Consider the following 17,913-nt stretch of genomic DNA (forward strand, 5'->3'; position numbering starts at 1 on the left):
AAGCTTGTTTGAAATCTTAATAAATACTATAATAAGTATGAGTTGAAGTTGAAGTAATAAAATTGCTAAAACTGAAAACATACAAATTTAAGCTATACAGAAATTAGAAATGAGGGGGGGGGGGGGGAGACAAAAACACAAAAATGTACACTAAACTTAAAATTAAAACATAAAAACTCTTTCAAAATCTCACTAAACATTATAATAATATAAAATAATAGCAAAAAGAAAAGAAAAAACTCATGTGGAAGAAAGGTGCTATGTTGTGAGCCTGTTCCCAAATTGCACTCCCTTTATTTTCTGCCAAAGGATGTGCTGTTAAAATTCAAATTCAGTTGCAAAATAAAAATACACATTCTTGATTTATTACTTATTTGTTGGCATTTGCTGAATTTATTAGTATTGTAATATTCATTAGTGGTTTAATATAACAATCTGTACAGTGCATCTCTCTCGAGTCGGTACTGTTCTCTACAATCAGAGCTGTCCGCTAAGGCTGAATGTTTTCATGCACGCTCGCTCTCACACACTAACACATGTCCATTCCCTGGTCAAACGTCCAAGACCAGGTGCTGTGCGGAAAAAGAACACAATTAATTATTGGCATGGAAAAGTCAAGGCACAGACAGAAAGAGCTGAATCCAAAACACAGCTCGAAATAATTTGACATGGGACTCATTCTGTCCCTAAAAATGAAGAATTCCCTTTATAGTTTAATGGTTTTGCATCCATGGTAAGGGGCAGGCTTCAAACACGCATCTTTTGTGCCATCAAAATAGAAATAAAAAAAAAAAGGAAAAAGAAAACTCCCTTTAAACACAACACAAAAATCTCTGCTAACTAAAACCCTTTGAGAAGAAATACATAATATTGCACCCTCATTCCTATTAGAGAAAATATCAAAGTTATGGGAAGACGACACTGCTTAAATACTAAAAGCAATTTATATTAGGTTTTAATGTACAGCGGTGTACATAAACGCACATGACTGTATAATGTGCTGACATTAGCCCGCTCGTGTAATTTTCATTATCTCTGTGACACTATAACAGTCACATACTGTTCAGTCAGTTTTGGCATTGAATGCTGGCTGATATATTCGCAATTAATGAATACAAGAGACAAAAGCCTCTATTCTGCATATCTGAAGTCCAGTCACAACAAAAACACAACAACCTTAATCTGTGTGGCAATAGTAAACTAACCTTCTCCAAAACTGCCACACAGCTGTCTTCTTTAAGGTATTAAGCTATAATCTACATCTTGGCTGTAACAGACTAAAGCTGAAGTATGTCTAGTATACAATTACTGCACATGAAAGATTCAACAAGGGCAGTAACTAGATTCCCTGTATTGAGAACTCAAAACTTCCCTCATTGTGATCAGCACTCAAATGAACCCTTGACCCATCTGTAAAAATATTCATTTATATTCTCAGACATATTAAAGGGATAGTTCTTCTAAAATGATAACTCTGGCATCATTCCAAACCTATATGACTTTCTTCTGTAGAACACAAAAACTAAATATTTTTTTAAATGTTGGTAATAGTTTTAGCTATCAGTGACTTCCAATGCATGGACAAAATAAATACAGACAGAAGAAAGTCATACAGCTTTGAAACCAAAGGAGAGTGAGTGAATGATCATTTTTCGGTGAACTATCCCTTTAAATTGATTCTGTTAGAAATTATGACAGCAATATTCAAGTCTAGTTAGTGTTCAAATTTCCTTTAACTGCAGCAATTTAAAGGATTAGTTCACTTCCAGAACAAAAATTTACATATAATGTACTCACCCACTTGTCATCCAAGATGTTAATGTCTTTCTTTCTTCAGTCGTAAAGAAATTATGCTTTTTGAAGGAAACATTTCAGGATTTCTCTCTATATAATGGATATAAATGGTGCCCCCAAGTGTGAGCTTCCAAAATGCAGTTTAAACGCAACTTCAAAGGGCTCTAAACGATCCCAGCCAAGGAAGAAGGGTCTTATCTAGCGAAACAATTGGTTATTTTCTAAACAAATTGACAATTTATATACTTTTTAACCTCAAATGCTTGTCTTGTCTCTTCTCTGCGACTTCAAAATTGCCCTACAACTCTGTTTTACCTTTTTTTGTAAAGGGCGTTTGATCTTCTTTGTATGTTCACTTTGTAAACACTGTGTTGGTACTTCTGCAGCGATGTAGGTTGATTTTGAAGATGGGGAAGAAAACAAGATGTGAGTTTTTTGACATATCCCAACTGTATTGACCCGGATCACACTATGCATACGCATCGCAGAAACGAGGCAAGACGAGCATTGAGGTTAAAAAGTATATAAACTGTCAATTTGTTTTAGAGTTAGTTAAAACCCTTCTTCCTCGGCTGGGATCATTTAGAGCCCTTTGAAGATGCATTTAAACTGCATTTTAGAAGTTCAAACTCCTGGGCACCATCCATATCCATTATATGAAGAAAAATTCTGAAATGTTTTCCTCAAAAAAACAATTTTTTATGACTGAAAGAAAGACATGAACATCTTGGATGATAAGGGGGTGAGTACATTACCTGTAAATTTTTGTTTTGAAAGTGAACTAATCTTTTAAGTAATATCCACATTACATTACTATACTTGTCAAATTCAAAAATGAGATAAATAACAGAACTATTGCAAAGGCAATTCAAATAGTGTGACAGGAACACAGTCCTTTTGTAAGCCGCTCAATACAAGACATTAAAAGGCAACCAAAACCTGTTTTAACAAGCAAAATGTGATTTTGTGTCCTTAATGTGTTCAGGTAGTCACAAAGGAAGACATGGATACCGTATCACACAGGCACGGGATGGTTTAGCAGGTGCACCTTTCAGAGAGGTGCGTTTATATGTGCATGTTAGTGCAAGTGTCCGTGTGGGAAAACAACAATACGTCCGACTAACGGAGGTGTGCAAGCGCGGTCCACGCAGTCTGGTGGCAGCTCATCGGGACGTGAGGATGTGGGGCCGTGTGCTGATGCGATGGCTTTCTCAGGCCTGGTTGGTGGCGATGAGATTTCTCAGCTGTTTGACAACAGTGTCGATGAGCTTCTGCTTGTCCCGTTCGTTTTTGCGGAACTGGGCGAACATGTTGTTCTTGCGGCTGGTGTCCTTCATCCTGCACACAAAAAAAAAACCCCGAAAAAATGGATTGGTTTTTTTAACTAGACACTTCAGATTTTCAAATGTTAGTAACAGTAAATCAGAGCATAAAGAGACCAAACAGAGAAAAGGCCTGACCTATCCAAATTCGTCATTCATATAATATGAAACCAATATGAAACAACAGGGACACTTAAGCTAACGTCATGTCGGTCACAGGGTGCTGCACCGCAAAAGAGCTCGTGGTAGGGCACAGGCTTTAACTGAGCCTACCACTGTGTGGTTAAGAAAGGTGCTCCATATGGTGTTCCATGCAGGAGACTTGGAGGTTCTAATGAGCCTGCTCACTTTCCTGCCACTTGTGCCAAACGCTTCTTCTCAGTAGCCTGGAGATCACTGAACCGACGCCTGCACATTCCTCTCATTAGCAACCAGACAAACCGTGGCCAAGCTCTCGGAGTTTGACAAAATGCTGAAATGACCCATCATCATTAAGGCATTGAACAATAACACATTATTCTGATCTGCATAGTCTGTAGTTCTAAGCCTGAAATCGAAAGGGGGCATATTATGGAAAAGCATTTTCCTTGCTCATTTCAAACTAAAAATTGGTGAGATTTTTAAGATAATCGTCAACCAAAACACTTCTGTTCAAACGTTTTTTTAATGAATTTGAAAGAAGCCTCTTATGCTAACCAAGACTGAATTCATTTGATCACAGTAAAATGGTAATATTGCAAAATATTACTTATTTTAATACTTTTAAAAATGTAATTTGGTTGTGTTGACAATGCTGAATTTTTAGCAGCCATTACTACAGTCTTCAGTGTTATTTGATCATTCAGACATGTATATAATATATTGATTTCGTGCTTGAAAAGCATTTCTTATTTACATTGTCATTTAGCAGACGCTTTTTTCCAAAGCAGCTTACAATTGAAGACAACAGAAGCAATCAAAACCAACAAAAGAGCAACAACATGTCTCATCTAGTTTAATGAAGTATACATAGAAAAGTTTTTTTAATAAAAAGAAAACAAGTAGATTGAATGGAAAAATATATTTTGTAAAAAGCTAGCGTTAGAGGGTTAATTTTTTTAAGAAAAAAGTAACAGAATAGAGTGGTCTCATTTAGTCTAACACAGTATACATATAAAGGTTTTTTTTATAAATAAAAAGAAAACAAATAGATTAAATAGAAAAATAATTTTAAAAAGCTAGTGTTAGAGGGTGATTTTTTAAAGAATAAAGTAATAGAATAGAGAGTGCAAGTGTTAGAGGGACAAGTTTATTTAATAAATAAATAAAAACAAAACAAGTAGATAGAATAGAATTGAATAGAGAGTGCAACTGTTAGAGGGTCACATTTGTAAAATAAAACAAGTAGATAAAATAGAAATGGAATATACAGTGCTAGTGTTGGAGGGTTAATTTTTTAAATAAAAATAAACCAAGTAATAGAATAGGAATAGAATATAGAGTGCAAATGTTAGAGGGTCAAGTTTTAAAACAAGTAAATAAAATAGAAACAGAATTGAGAGTGTAAGTGTTAGAGGGTCAAGTTTTTTAAATAAATAAATAAAAATATAACAAGTAGATACATTAGAAATAGAATTGATAGTGCAAGTGTTAGATGGTCAAGTTTTTAACTAAATAAATAAAACAAGCAAATAAAATAGAAACTGAATTGAGAGTGCAAGTGTTAGAGGGTTAAGTTGTTTAATAAATAAATAAAAACAAAACAAGTAGATAAAATAGAAATACAATTGAAAGTGCTGGTGTTAAATAAATAAATAAAACAAGTAGACAAAATACAAATAAAATTGAGAGTGTAATTAGTAGAGGGTCATGTTTTTTAATAAATAAAAATAAAACAAGTAGACAAAATAGAAACAGAATTGAGAGTGCAGGTGTTAGAGGGTCAAGTTTTTAATAAATAAATAAAAACAAAACAAGTAGATAACAGAAACAGAATTAAGTGTGCACGTGTTAGAGGATCAAGTTTTTTAATAAACAAAAAAAGTAATAGATAAAATATAAATAGAATAGAGAGTGCTAGTGTTGGAGTACTCTTTTTATAATAAAAAGAAAACAAGTCATAGAATAGAGAGCGATAGTGTTAGATGGTCAAGTTCTTTAAATAAATAAATAAAACTAGTAGATAAAATATAAATAGAATAGAGAGTTCTAGTGTTAGAGGGTTCTTTTTTTAATAAAAAGAAAACAAATAATAGAATATAAATAGAATATAGAGTGCAAGTGTTAGAGGATCAAGTTTTTAAAATAAATAAATAAAACAAGTAATAGAATCGAGAGTGCAAGTGTTAGAGGGTAAGCTTAAATAAATAAAAAATAGATAAAATATAAACAGAATAGAGAGTGCTAGTTTAAGATAATTCATTTTTTTAAAGAAAACAAGTAAGAGAATAAAAAATAGAATTGAGAGTGCAAGTGTTAGAAGTAGGGATGGGGCCGATCCGATCCAGTATCGGTATCGGGTTCCGATACCAGCTTAATTAATGGATCGGAAATTTCCGATCCAACCTAGAGAAATTTCCGATCCAGAGTTATGTCTACGTACAGTGCTGTCTGCTGAAATGACTTCACAAGTGATCCCGGGCTAGGTGACGTGTCTGTGCTCCAATGAGACACTGAGAGAGATGACATGCCTCCTTTCAGGAAATCTTCAGTTTGCAGGTAACGTTAGCAGTTTAGCATTGAGCGTCATACATGTCCGCTGTGTGGAAATACTTTACGGTCGGAAACGCCGCAAAGACAGCAACGTGCAATGTTTGCAAAGCCGTTGTTCCGAGAGGTGGCACCTCGTGGATTTATTTAGTAGATTAACTGTTAAATATTACCCATCATAGAGTAAAAGTTTATAATTTGTAGACTTCGTGCGTGTTATTTTCTGTTTTTAACGTTGCCGCACACACCTGAAGCGAGCACGCGCACAGAGAGAGAGAGAGAGAGAGAGAGAGAGAGACGTGATTCAAACTGCGCGATTCACAGACTGATTACTCTTTAACGTCTCTTGAACAGAAACATTCATACAAAGTTATGTTTAAATACCCGTTGTTTTATTCTGGTAACACCGTCGGTTATGTCTTCAGTGAACCGAAACAGCTGAGAAGGAGATGCGTGCCAGTATTACGTGCATTAGGCCTTAAAGAGACAGCATCCTATAAATACCTGCAGTGAGAAGCACTAGTTATTTATCAATGAATTATTAAATTTCTGCACCTGAATACTAGTATTATTGATTTTATTAGTAACTTTATGTTGTATTCATCTACACTTGTCATTTGTGTTAGTGTTCTTGTTTTGTTACTTATTATATTAGTTCAGCTAGTTTTTGCTGTGGATTAGAAGTACTTAAAGTAAGCATTCAGTAATTAATAAACAACAAACTTTTTTTGTTTTGTTTGTTTTTTGCTGATCCGAAAAGTGCACTTATTGCACTTTTATTCAAAATGTTTAACATTTGAAAACCTTATTTTGTTGCTGCTACACAAGCAAGAATTTACTGAATTTATGTTGATCAGATGCACATTGTTCTATTTATAGTGTGAATATTTATTTTTTATTTCAAATATTTGAAAACCTTTTTGTTTTTTGCAACAAGAGTGTATATTGCACTATTATCTAGTAACCCTGTCTTGAAATTTAAATAAATATCAATTTAAACCCTTAAAGTTGCATATTTGTTTTCAGGATGGGATTTCTGCCATTTTCTAACCTCATACTTACCTCAAGTTGCTTTTTGGGAGATACTTAGACTTGCTTGTAGAGAAGTTTGTTACAGCCTCATAAAATCAACAATAATGATAATAGTCATAGTGATATAAAAGCAAATAGAGCTCTGGTATCGGAATAGTATCGGTATCGGCAGATATCCAAATTCAGGTATCGGAATCGGATCGGAAGTGAAAAAATGTGGATCGGTGCATCCCTAGTTAGAAGGTCAAGGTTTTTTTTTAATAAATAAAAGAAGTAGATAAAGAAACAGAATAGAACATGCTAATGTACGAGGGTCAAGTGTAGATGTATTCCTATTAATAATCAAGTGTATTATTATTATTAATGTAGAAAACAGTCATGCTGCTTAATGTTTTAGTGGAATCCATGATACACTTTTTCAGGATTTTCTCAGGAAGTTAAAGAGAATAGCACATAAATCTTTTGTAATAGAATCTTCGTCACTTTTGATCGAATGAATGTGTTCTTCCTGATTAAATACATACATAATTTTTGAAGGTACAGCAGCAAAAAAAGCCTGTTTAGTGTCAGACAGTAGGTAGAACACTGTAAAACTAAACTTTGTAGCAGGAAGCCATTTAATTAACATTCACAAACTTCAGGAAAACCAAAAAAAGTAGAATATGGGACATATGAATACACAATTCAAGTTACAAAAATATTGTTCAAGGGAGAGTCAACCTGTTACAGAAGCAATTTTAGTATCACCACCAGGAATAAATCCACTTGCTCTAGTTCTATCAACTCATCCTGTGAGTCTTATTCACTAGAAGTATTAGGCAAGATAGCCATCGCCACGGACGCATGACTGTATTGCTATAGTGATATGCATCACTGCTTTATTACAGAGAGCCGCCTGTGATTACCATGGTGATAAGAACCACCACCGCCTAGTGCGGAATTCTTGCTTTGTTGAGCATGAGAGTTTGCGACTCGCTTCTGGAGCTCAACAAACAAGAGTGGAGACTGAGGCGGACAGAGTATCAGAGAAGTGGCGCTCAACTGCTTCTGCTTCAGGCAAGGATTTTGCATTGTAGATTAGCTACCAACCCAACACAAAATTGCAAAACCCGAAAGCAAAATTGTTTACTGTAAACTAAAATTATTAACACGACACAGAGCTGTCTTTATAGTTTGAGTGGTTGGCTTTAAAATGTTTCTTGAATTTTGATGGTTTAATGCTCTTGGTTGGCGACAATTCACTGCACAAAACATACCGTGACCGGCATAAACCATGTTTATTTTTGCCTCAAGTCAACCCGGATTTTCTTCTACCTTTTGAGATGAGGACACGGGACGAATGTTAATAAATGCTATGGAGAAGTGGCACTTGAAAATAAAACAAAACAAGCAATTATCAGTGTATTAATCTAATGTAGTCACTTTTCAAATTGACAAACAGTTTGACACTTACATTTTTAACATTTAAAAATAATATAAGCAGTAAAAAAAAATTGATCAATCATTTTAAATGCAACAATTCAATTGCATTTTACAAAACCAGATCCAAACCATATTCTGTGTTCCTCACAAATTAAACTACCTTTTTACAATTAGCAATTAGCAATTTTCTCCATTTTTAGCAGGCAATACACTGCCATTCAAAAGTTTGGGATCAGTAAGATTTTTAATGTTTTCTAAAGTCGTCTTTTCTGCTCATCAAGGCTGCATTTATTTGATTAAAAATACAGAAAAAAAACTGTAATATTGTGAAATATTATTCCAATTTAAAATTGTGGTTTTCAATTTTAATACACTTTAAAACAGAATTTATTCCTGTGATGAAAAGCTGAATTTTTAGCATCATTACTCCAGTCTTCAGTGTCACATGATCCTTCAGAAATCATTCTAATATGCTCATTTATTATCAATGTTGAAAACAGTTGTGCTGGAACCTTTTTTTGGAACCCATCATACTTCTTTTAGGATTCTTTGATGAATAAAACATTAAAAAGAATAGCAAACCTTTTGTAACAATATACAATTCATTCATTTTTTTTTCTGTCTTTCCTTGAAAGAAATTAATACTTTTATTGAGCAAGGATTGGTTTAATTGACAAAAGATGATATTAACGACTTATATTGTTTAAGAAAATGTCTATTTTGAATAAATGCTGTTCTTTTTAACTTTTCATTCATCAAAGATAATAAATTAGCATATTAGAATGATTTCTGAAAGATTGTGAGACACTGAAGACTAGAGTAATAGCTGATGAAAATTCAGCTTTCAGCAGCATCACAGAAATAAATTATATTTTAAAGTATATTAGAATAGAAAACTGTTACTTTCAATTGCAATAATATTACTTTTTTTTACTATTTTTTTATTAAATAAATGGAATTTTGATGAGCATAAGAGACTTTTTTTTTAAAGAAGATTAAAAATCGTACTGATCCCAAACTTCTGAACGACAGTGTATGTACAACTAAAAATGCTTCAAAGTTTTCTTTCTATAATCTAATACTTTCTTCTTCTAGATTTTTCTTACTCTAAATGTTATAAAATTGTATATTCAACCAGGACCAGTGAAATATTGGATATTCCTGCAATGAGGTGACACACAACCACATCACTGCTGGTTCACTTACTCAACTTGGATGCTTGCTCCACTTAGAAACAATCAAGATTTTACTGCATGAGTTGTTTAAAACAAACTCAAACTCATATTCTTGCATTTAATCTTCATTTCCCCTCTCCAAGCAACTAAAAAAGCCTTGTCTTTTCAAGTACACTCCAATAAAGGAAAGCTTTTCTCTTCAACGAGCCAGTTGTGCTCTGATTCCAGACACACACACACACACACACACACACACACACACACACTGTATTCGTGTTCAGTGGTGTGCTAACCCTCGCCAGGCTAAATAATACAGATCACTTTCACCGAGACAGAGGGGCAAGAGGGTAAGGCTGAGGTAAGTGCAGCTCAAATGGGATCAGGCGGGTGTGTGCATGTGTGTGTGTGTTTGGTTGTGTAATGCCAATCCACTGCTGCTTTATATCACAGATACAAGAGGACAGCCAGAGGAGGGAAGAAGGAAGGGAAAGAAAAAGAGAGTGACAGAGGAAAGCTGAAGTGATCGAGGTCACAAGTCTAGCAAATACACACATACACAACACTGAGGAGTGCATACATTCGGCAAAAACGTAAGGAGTTTTAATGACAGCATGCAAAACACTGACAATAAAGGGATAGTTTACCCAGAATTGAAAATTCTGTTATTAATTACACATCCTCATGTCTTTCCAAACCCTTAAGACCGTTCATCTTTGGAACACAAATTAAGATATTTTTGTTGAAATCCGAGAGCTTTCTGACCCTGAATAGACATTAACGCAACTGACAAGTTCTCAGGCCCAGAAACGTAGTAAGGACATTGTTAAAATGAGACATCAGTGGTTCAACCATAATAAAGCTGTGAGAATACTTTTTGTGCACAAGAAAACAAAAATAACAAATTTACTGGCTATTGCGTCGAAGCACCGGGAATAGAGGCGGATGGTGACACAGAAGAGAAGAAATTGATGAATAAACCAACTGATGTCACATGGACTATTTTATGTCCTTACTACCTTTCTGGGCCAGGGAACATATTAGTTGCATTGCTGTCTATGCCGGGTCAGAAAGCTCTCGGAGTTCAACAAACAAGTGTGGAGACTGAGGCGGACAGATTATTAGTATTAAATTAATATCTTAATTTATGTTCCGAAGACGAATGAAGTTTCTATGGGTTTGGAACAACATGAGGGTGAGTAATTAATGATAGAATTTTCATTTTTGTGTGAACTATCCCTTTAACACTCACTCTTGTATATAATGTTCACCAAAAGTCATAACACGAACCAATCCTTGCAAATATAACACACACTGAACTGATGTGAGTGAATTAAAAAAAAAATATTAAGAAAGGTCCAGGTTGTACTTCACTCCAAAATACAACAGAAAACATAAATAATATATTATTATTGCATTATAATTTGTGTTTGTTTGTTTGTATGTATTGTGCGTTTATACATACACTGCCGTTCATGTTTTTTATCCTCATCAAAGTTCCATTTATATTACCAAAAATACAGAAAAAACAATGTTATTAAATGTTATTGCAATTTAAAATAACAGTTTTCTAGTTTAATATACTTTAAAATAGAATGTATTCCTGTGATACAACGCTGAATTTTTATTATCAATGTTGGCAACAGTCGTGCTGCTTAATATTTTTTTGGAACCTGTGATAATTTTTGATTCTTTGATGAATAAAAAGTTAAAAAGAACATTATGTATTCAAAATAGAAATCTTTTCTAACAATATAAGTCTTTACTATCACTTTTTATTAGGGATGCACCGATACGAATCGGCCGATCATGCTTGTGCGTTTTGTCAGTAAAGCCGGTTCTGTAATCAGCGGTAAATGCCATCAGGTGCGTGATTTCACGTTGAGCCGTATATACTACACACAGCCGTTGTTTACCGACGAGCTGCGCAAATGAATGTTCATTATCAGTGTGAATGTGCGCAGCTCGTCAGTGAACAACGGCTGTGTGTAGTATATACGGCTCAACGTGAAATCACGCACCTGATGGCATTTACCGCTGATTACAGAACCGGCTTTACTGACAAAACGCACAAGTGATCGGCCGATATGGATCGGTGCATCCCTACTTTTTATCAATTAAACACATCCCATCTAAATAAAAGTATTAATTGTTTTCAAAGAAAGAAAGAAAAAAAAAATTCTGACCGCAAACTTTAAACAGTAGTGTATATTGTTAGAAAAGATTCTATTTTAAATAAATGCAGTTCTTATTTTAAACGTTTTATTCATCAAAGAATCCTGCAAAAGTATCACAGTTTCCAAAAAAAAGAAAAGAAAAGAAATTAAGCAACACAATTTTTTGTGACACAGAAGACTGGAGTAATGATTCTGAAAAATCAGCTTTGCATCACAGGAATATATTCTTTTTTTTTTATTACTATATTACAATAGAAAACTACTATTTTAAATTGCAATAATATTTCACAATATTGCTGTTTTTTCTGCATTCTTAAGCAAATAAATGCATCCTTGATGGGCAGAAAAAACTCATACACCAAACATTTGAACGGCAATGTACATACATACACAAACAATTATTGATAAATATGTTACCATTAATATATTACACAAAGATAGAAAGTACATTATTAAAGTACACTGTAATTTTGAGTATCAGTATTGTTATATTATCATCACAGTAGCATTATTGTTCTTAATTTTGTGGTATAAATGTGACTACAATTTTATATTTTATTTAAAAATTAGATTTGAATACTATAAATATTAATCATTGTATCTGGTCATAATGTTTTTCATTACTGTATTACAAGAATGAGATTGTTTTGAGTTAAAATAATGAAAATGTAGGTATAAAATATGCTTGTCATAAAAATGTCATCAAACTAAAACCTTAAAAAGGGTTTATTTCTCGATGTAAACACGGTTTCTCATCTGTTTTCAGGGTGAAATACTACCTGGACATTAATGAAAAACATCCATGTAAAGGTCACTCTCATCACATAAAATGCAGAGTACTTACGACCGAGAAATCCTGTTAATGAGTAACAGATAAGATGAGAAATGAGAGGGAAAAATGGTTTGCGTCTGATCTGATGTCTTAACGTAAGTACATGTGATTTGATGAGTAAAGAGAAGAGTGAGAGACCAGTGTGAGACTCACTTCTCTAGGAGGGCCAGAGCTGTGTGAGGATTGACTCGCAGGTACTTGCAGGTGGGTCGACCGTAGTCAGCCAGATACGTGGACCAGTCCCACTGAGTGAAGAGATCCAATAACTGAACACAGGACGGTGGTTGCGGAGGGAAGAAAAGACAAAGAGAGATCATTAAAGTTCATTAAACACCATCGCTGGCCCTTGTTAGATCAGGCCAGTTCACTTCTCCCAATGTTACATAAGTGAGCAGGGCCTCTTAAATCAGATTATAGAGGAGACACAGGGGAAAGCAACATGACAAAGCAGGGGATTAGAGGAGAATGGAGGGAGGTTAAAGAGAGAACAGCCATTTACACTCTTTCACCCTGAATGCACGGCTCTTTCTGACCCGGACCTGACCCGATAATGGGCCGGTAATGACCCGTGATTGACCCGGCCAGCTACTGACCTTGCTGGAGCCTGGCCAAAAATGCACCCCTCAGCACTGGCTCAATAAACAACAGAGCACATTCCTCCCTCCCAAACAAACCCACTCGCACAAACACACACATTTAGACGCAGATTCAGCGCTGGGAATGCAAACAAACACAATCAAACATGTCATCAAACTTGCAAACAGAAAAAAGGCAAATGGCTATGCAACAATCTCTGTATTCAATCGCAAAGACACACAAAGGACGCCAAAAAAAAAAAAAAAAAAAACATGCCTGAGTGTGTGTGTATGAGGAAAAAATGCATCCATGACAGCAACACATGGCTATTAGTATGTTAAATTCACTGTTACTGTTGAGCTACAGCAGGTTTTTGTCAGTCTTCAGCTGTCTTTCCAAGTATACAGTTAAGGTCAAAAGTTTACACACACCTTGCAGAATATTCAAAATGTTAATTACTTTACTAAAATAAGAGGGATCATACAAAATGCATGTTATTTTTTATTTAGTACTGACCTGAATAAGACATTTCATATTAAAGATGTTTACATATAGTCCATTATAGAAAATTGTTTCTATGTTTAAAATGTTTAAAATTTTACATATGTTTGATTCTTAATACTGTGTTGTTACCTAAACGATTCACAAAAAAATTTAACTTATTTTGTCTTCTTCGGAACAAGAAGTATCTTCTGCAGCTTCTGAAGGGCAGTACTAAACAAACAAAAAAAGATATTTAGGCAAAATAAGGAAAATGCATAACTTCATTCTTTTCAAAAGTTTACACCCCTGGATCTTATTGCATCGTTTTTCCATCTTAACCACCAGTGAGCGTCATTGTTGGAAAGGGTTCAAATACACAAAAATGCTGAAAAACCAAAACATTTCTGGGATCTGAAGGACTTTTCTGAAGAACAGCGAGCAGTTGAACTGTATAGGACAAACCAAGGACTCTATCACTAAACAAAAAACACAACTGTGGATCATTCATGTGTATCAATGTATGAAGAAACCAAGGAGCTGGTCAATCCAGGTGAAGAACCTGAACCCATTGTGGAATCTGTGTGGGAAAATATTTTGCTCTCAAGTGAAATTCCTTTTGAAATGACAGCAGTTCGCCCACGAAAACAAAGGTAAATTTGACCGAGTAACAGTAAATCAGTAAACCTTTAGTCCGACTTCACAAAATAAATAAATAATTAAATAATAACTTGTACAATTTCAAAATAAGCATTTACATGAGCAATTCCATCTGAAATCAAAGTTAAACAACAAATGCATCCACCTGCGTTTCAAACCATGTGCACACACCCTGTGTGATGGCAGATAAGCACCTGTGTAAGATAAGTGATTTTTGGATTTGCATTCATATCTTGTTTGTTCCTTTCTTCTCTCTTCTTCCCACTGGCATGGTCTGTACAGACCCACCAAGGAAGGAAGACTGAGGACAAGAGAGAGAGCTAGAGAAAGAAGCCAGGTTTTGCCGCTGTCATTTGTAATCTGAATGCACTTGCATTCCACGTAGAGCGAGCTAGTGTGTCAAACTCGTCCATGACCCGGGTTTCACCTTTCCGCTCTGCCTCTCCGCCCCGCCTTCACCTCCCAATGAACTTCCACTCGGTCTCTCTCTTTGACCTCGGCGTGACCCCCGACAGTGTTATCGGCCCCCCACTGAACAAACAGAGGGCCATGTTAGAGAGGAGCTGGGGCATGGGGGCGGGCGGGCGCTGGATTATCACTTCCTCTCATTCTTCTAAAAGAAAGAATGATGGAGAGAAAGGGAGGGAAAAAAGAAAACATGACGTTGCACATTGATGTGTTGCTCTCGGTTCCCTCACAGCCTCAGCGTCACCCCTCTCTCTCTTGCTCTGGGCCGTTTGGATAAGGGCTTATAACAGTTATTCCGACCGTCGTACTTGTTTGTTTGGAACGCGGCAGGAATAGCTATTCTGGTTAATAGCCTGGGGGTGTTGGGAATTGACTGCCGTGTTATTCTTTTCTCCCCTTAGACTTGTTGCTCTTTCTGGCAGCGTTCTGGAAAAACAAGGTTTGATTTGCCACTTTACTGTTGCAATAAATCTAAAAACACTCTGGTGGGGAGCTTGTTATGTAATGATCACCTATACCCTAGTAACCTAGTAGCCACCTACGACGGCTTGTGAATAACCGGCCGGTAAAGTGTAATTATTCATTACGACTTAATGAGGTCAATGTGAATCAGCTGCTAAGTAAAAGAAGGAAAACTAAGATGAGAAGATAACATTCTTAACCTCAAAGTCAATTAGTTTTGAGTCCGGTAGTCGCGTTTTGTTCTCTTTGTGCCACTATCACTTCATCCATGCCTTCTCCTCTCACTCCTTCTCTTGTTAGTTCTCTCACCTCTGGCTGCCCTCTGGCTCTCAGAGTTGTTTAGTGCATTCTAGAACTGGGCCGTCAGCCCCAAAGGCTCACGCAGGCCAAAGTCAGTTGAGCTTGAGCCTGAGTAATGATAACATTGATAATAACCAGCCCAGAAAAGAGAGATCAGCCTAGTATAGAAAGCAATAACAATAACCCTCACCTAAAACAACCAGAAACAGAGGTTTAAGTGAAACTTATTAGTGACTGTGCTTTATTCAGAAGGGCCTACTCAGTTATCTGGTGGAGTAGCTTCAGGTTACATCTTCATAAAAATGTCTTTTAAAAGTCTACTGATGAGTCACAATGGGCTGGTATGCAAGTTGTGATTTGAACCGCAGTAAATGGAGCTCAAGTGCACGGTCGTAAAAGTGAACGACGAGCAAATCCAATACAGATACAGCAGCAGTAAACGTCTGCTGGGAGCAAATATGAGCATAAGAGATCCAGAACATCTTCAAGTGCTCCTAGAGAAAGACGCAAGCAAAAAAAAAGTGAAATGAAGAGGACAATCAAAGAAGATAAGTATCTTTGATGGCCTCTTCAAATAACATGTAAACTCTCAGCAAGAATACTCAGGAAAAAATAATAACAATTGTCCTTGTTTGAACGCCTAGTCCACCCAAAAATGAAAATTCGGTCTTCAAATACTTGCTGTCGTGTTCTTCCGAACCCATAAGACTTTCATTCTTCTTTTAAACAAAAAAATGAAGATATTTGAATGAAACCTGAGAGATTTGTCTACCTATTGAAGTGAATTCCTCTAAAACTTGCATACACAGAGCAAATCTAATATGGAAATGGAAGTTCAACAGAACATGTTTAACACGAAAGAACAACCTTTTCTGGTTAAAAATTAAGTTTTGATATATCTACGGTAAGGAATTTACAAAATATCTTGATTTCATGATCTTTACTTAATATCCTAATGATTTTTGATCATTTTGACTATGTATTTTTGGCTATTGCTAAAAATATACCTGTGCTAAGACTGGTTTTGTGGTCCAGGTTTAAGTGTTTAATTAAATATGTCTGACATTTAATTGCTGATTCCCTGTCCAAGAGTTTCAATACCTAGTTTTCTTCAAATCTACATTGTATTGCACTATTTTCAACAGAAGGAAAAGAGATGCAAGAAAGAGGGGCAACAGCAGACTTGTTGGGTCTAACGCTAATAAAAATAGTGGGAAAAAATACAGTGGGCTGAGTATCTTTATAGAATAACTAACGTTTATGATCCCTAATCATCCTGTTTAATCATCAAGTCAATCAACAGGGTGGTTTCAAACTCAAAACAGTGTTTTCTGTGGGAAATCTTAACACTGAGAAAAGTCAGGAAAACAGTCTTATCTTTAAATTGTCCTGTGCAGATAATAAACACACAGGTCTGAATCAAAAACACTTTGCTCAGCTATCCATGGTTCTGGATCATGTGAATGTAGAGAGAGGAGCGGAAAAAAGGGAAAAGAGCAGCAACTAAAGCATCATTCAACATCAGTCAAAGTCCACAGGGAGGAAGATGATAAGCGCTATCTGGGTACTGAAAAAAGGAAAAGTGCTCGCTGTTTTTCAAGCCATATTTCAGTCCGCACACAGTAGCAGCACACAGAGGTCAGAGGTTATCCGTAGAGGTTATCTTGACTTGGGCTCCATCTACGTTAAAGCTACCAGCAAAGCAGCAAGCATGAGACGCTCAAACACAAATCTCTGTCTATACAAACATACAAGCTCTTAACTGCTGGGAAAGGATACTCATGTCAATCGTCAAGGATTAACAATGTTGAACGTGTGCTTTCTTTTCTGTCAAGAAACACTTTCAAATGACAAAGTCCCAGAAGCACCAGTGCTGGAGATAACAGCAGCTGTCAGTCAAAATGGGAGAAAGACTTAAAGATTAAGAAACAAGGAATTAAAAACAAAATTAAATAATGGAAATATGATGTGGAGGAGGAAGAGACAAATGATGGAGAGGAGGCAGCAAAGAAAGACCAGAAGGTGGAAAAGAGGGAGTAAAAGTTGTTGTGCAGAACTTAGATAAAACAGGTCAAAGAGAGGGAATAAAAATAAAGCAAGGAGAAACATGGTTAGCACGTTACACTAAGTTTCAACTCATTATCTTTAGTTAATACAGGTATATAGCTAACAATAAAAAAAACCTTTGAAAGCATTTATTAACCTAGGTCAATATTAACATAATGTAAAAGACGTCATAACAGTCTTTTCTTGTGACGTACATCTGAGTGAATCGGATTATTGAAAAGAAAGAAAATGAAAGATGAGGACTTTGTTCTATGTGAATACAAGCTTGTAGCTGATGATAAGAAAGGGGTGAGGTTTCAACTGAAGTTTAAAATTAGTTTGTCGTTTCACTGGAAGACCGAGTTTTGATTAAAAATTACGTAATCAAAAAATGTTCTGATGTTTAATGCAACTAATAATAACAATTTATTTTTTAAAGTTTTTCTGAGATATTCAAGTAAACAAAACACAATCTTGCCACA

At 35.5% G+C, this 17,913-nt stretch overlaps 1 protein-coding gene across 1 annotated transcript in view; it reads right to left on the reverse strand.

The window, feature by feature from the left end:
* Positions 1 to 662: 662 nt before the first annotated feature.
* The window catches only part of exoc6b (exocyst complex component 6B), a 114,680-nt gene continuing 97,429 nt past the window's right edge, over positions 663 to 17,913 (reverse strand). Inside the window, exons 21-22 of the mRNA XM_073836269.1 lie at positions 12,593 to 12,705; positions 663 to 3,132 (exon numbers count right to left, since the gene is read on the reverse strand). Coding sequence (XP_073692370.1) covers positions 3,006 to 3,132; positions 12,593 to 12,705 — 240 coding nt within the window. The 3' untranslated portion in view covers positions 663 to 3,005. The remainder of the gene's footprint in view (positions 3,133 to 12,592; positions 12,706 to 17,913) is intronic.

Source organism: Garra rufa, chromosome 3, assembly GCF_049309525.1.
Source record: "Garra rufa chromosome 3, GarRuf1.0, whole genome shotgun sequence".
NCBI lineage: Eukaryota > Metazoa > Chordata > Actinopteri > Cypriniformes > Cyprinidae > Garra > Garra rufa.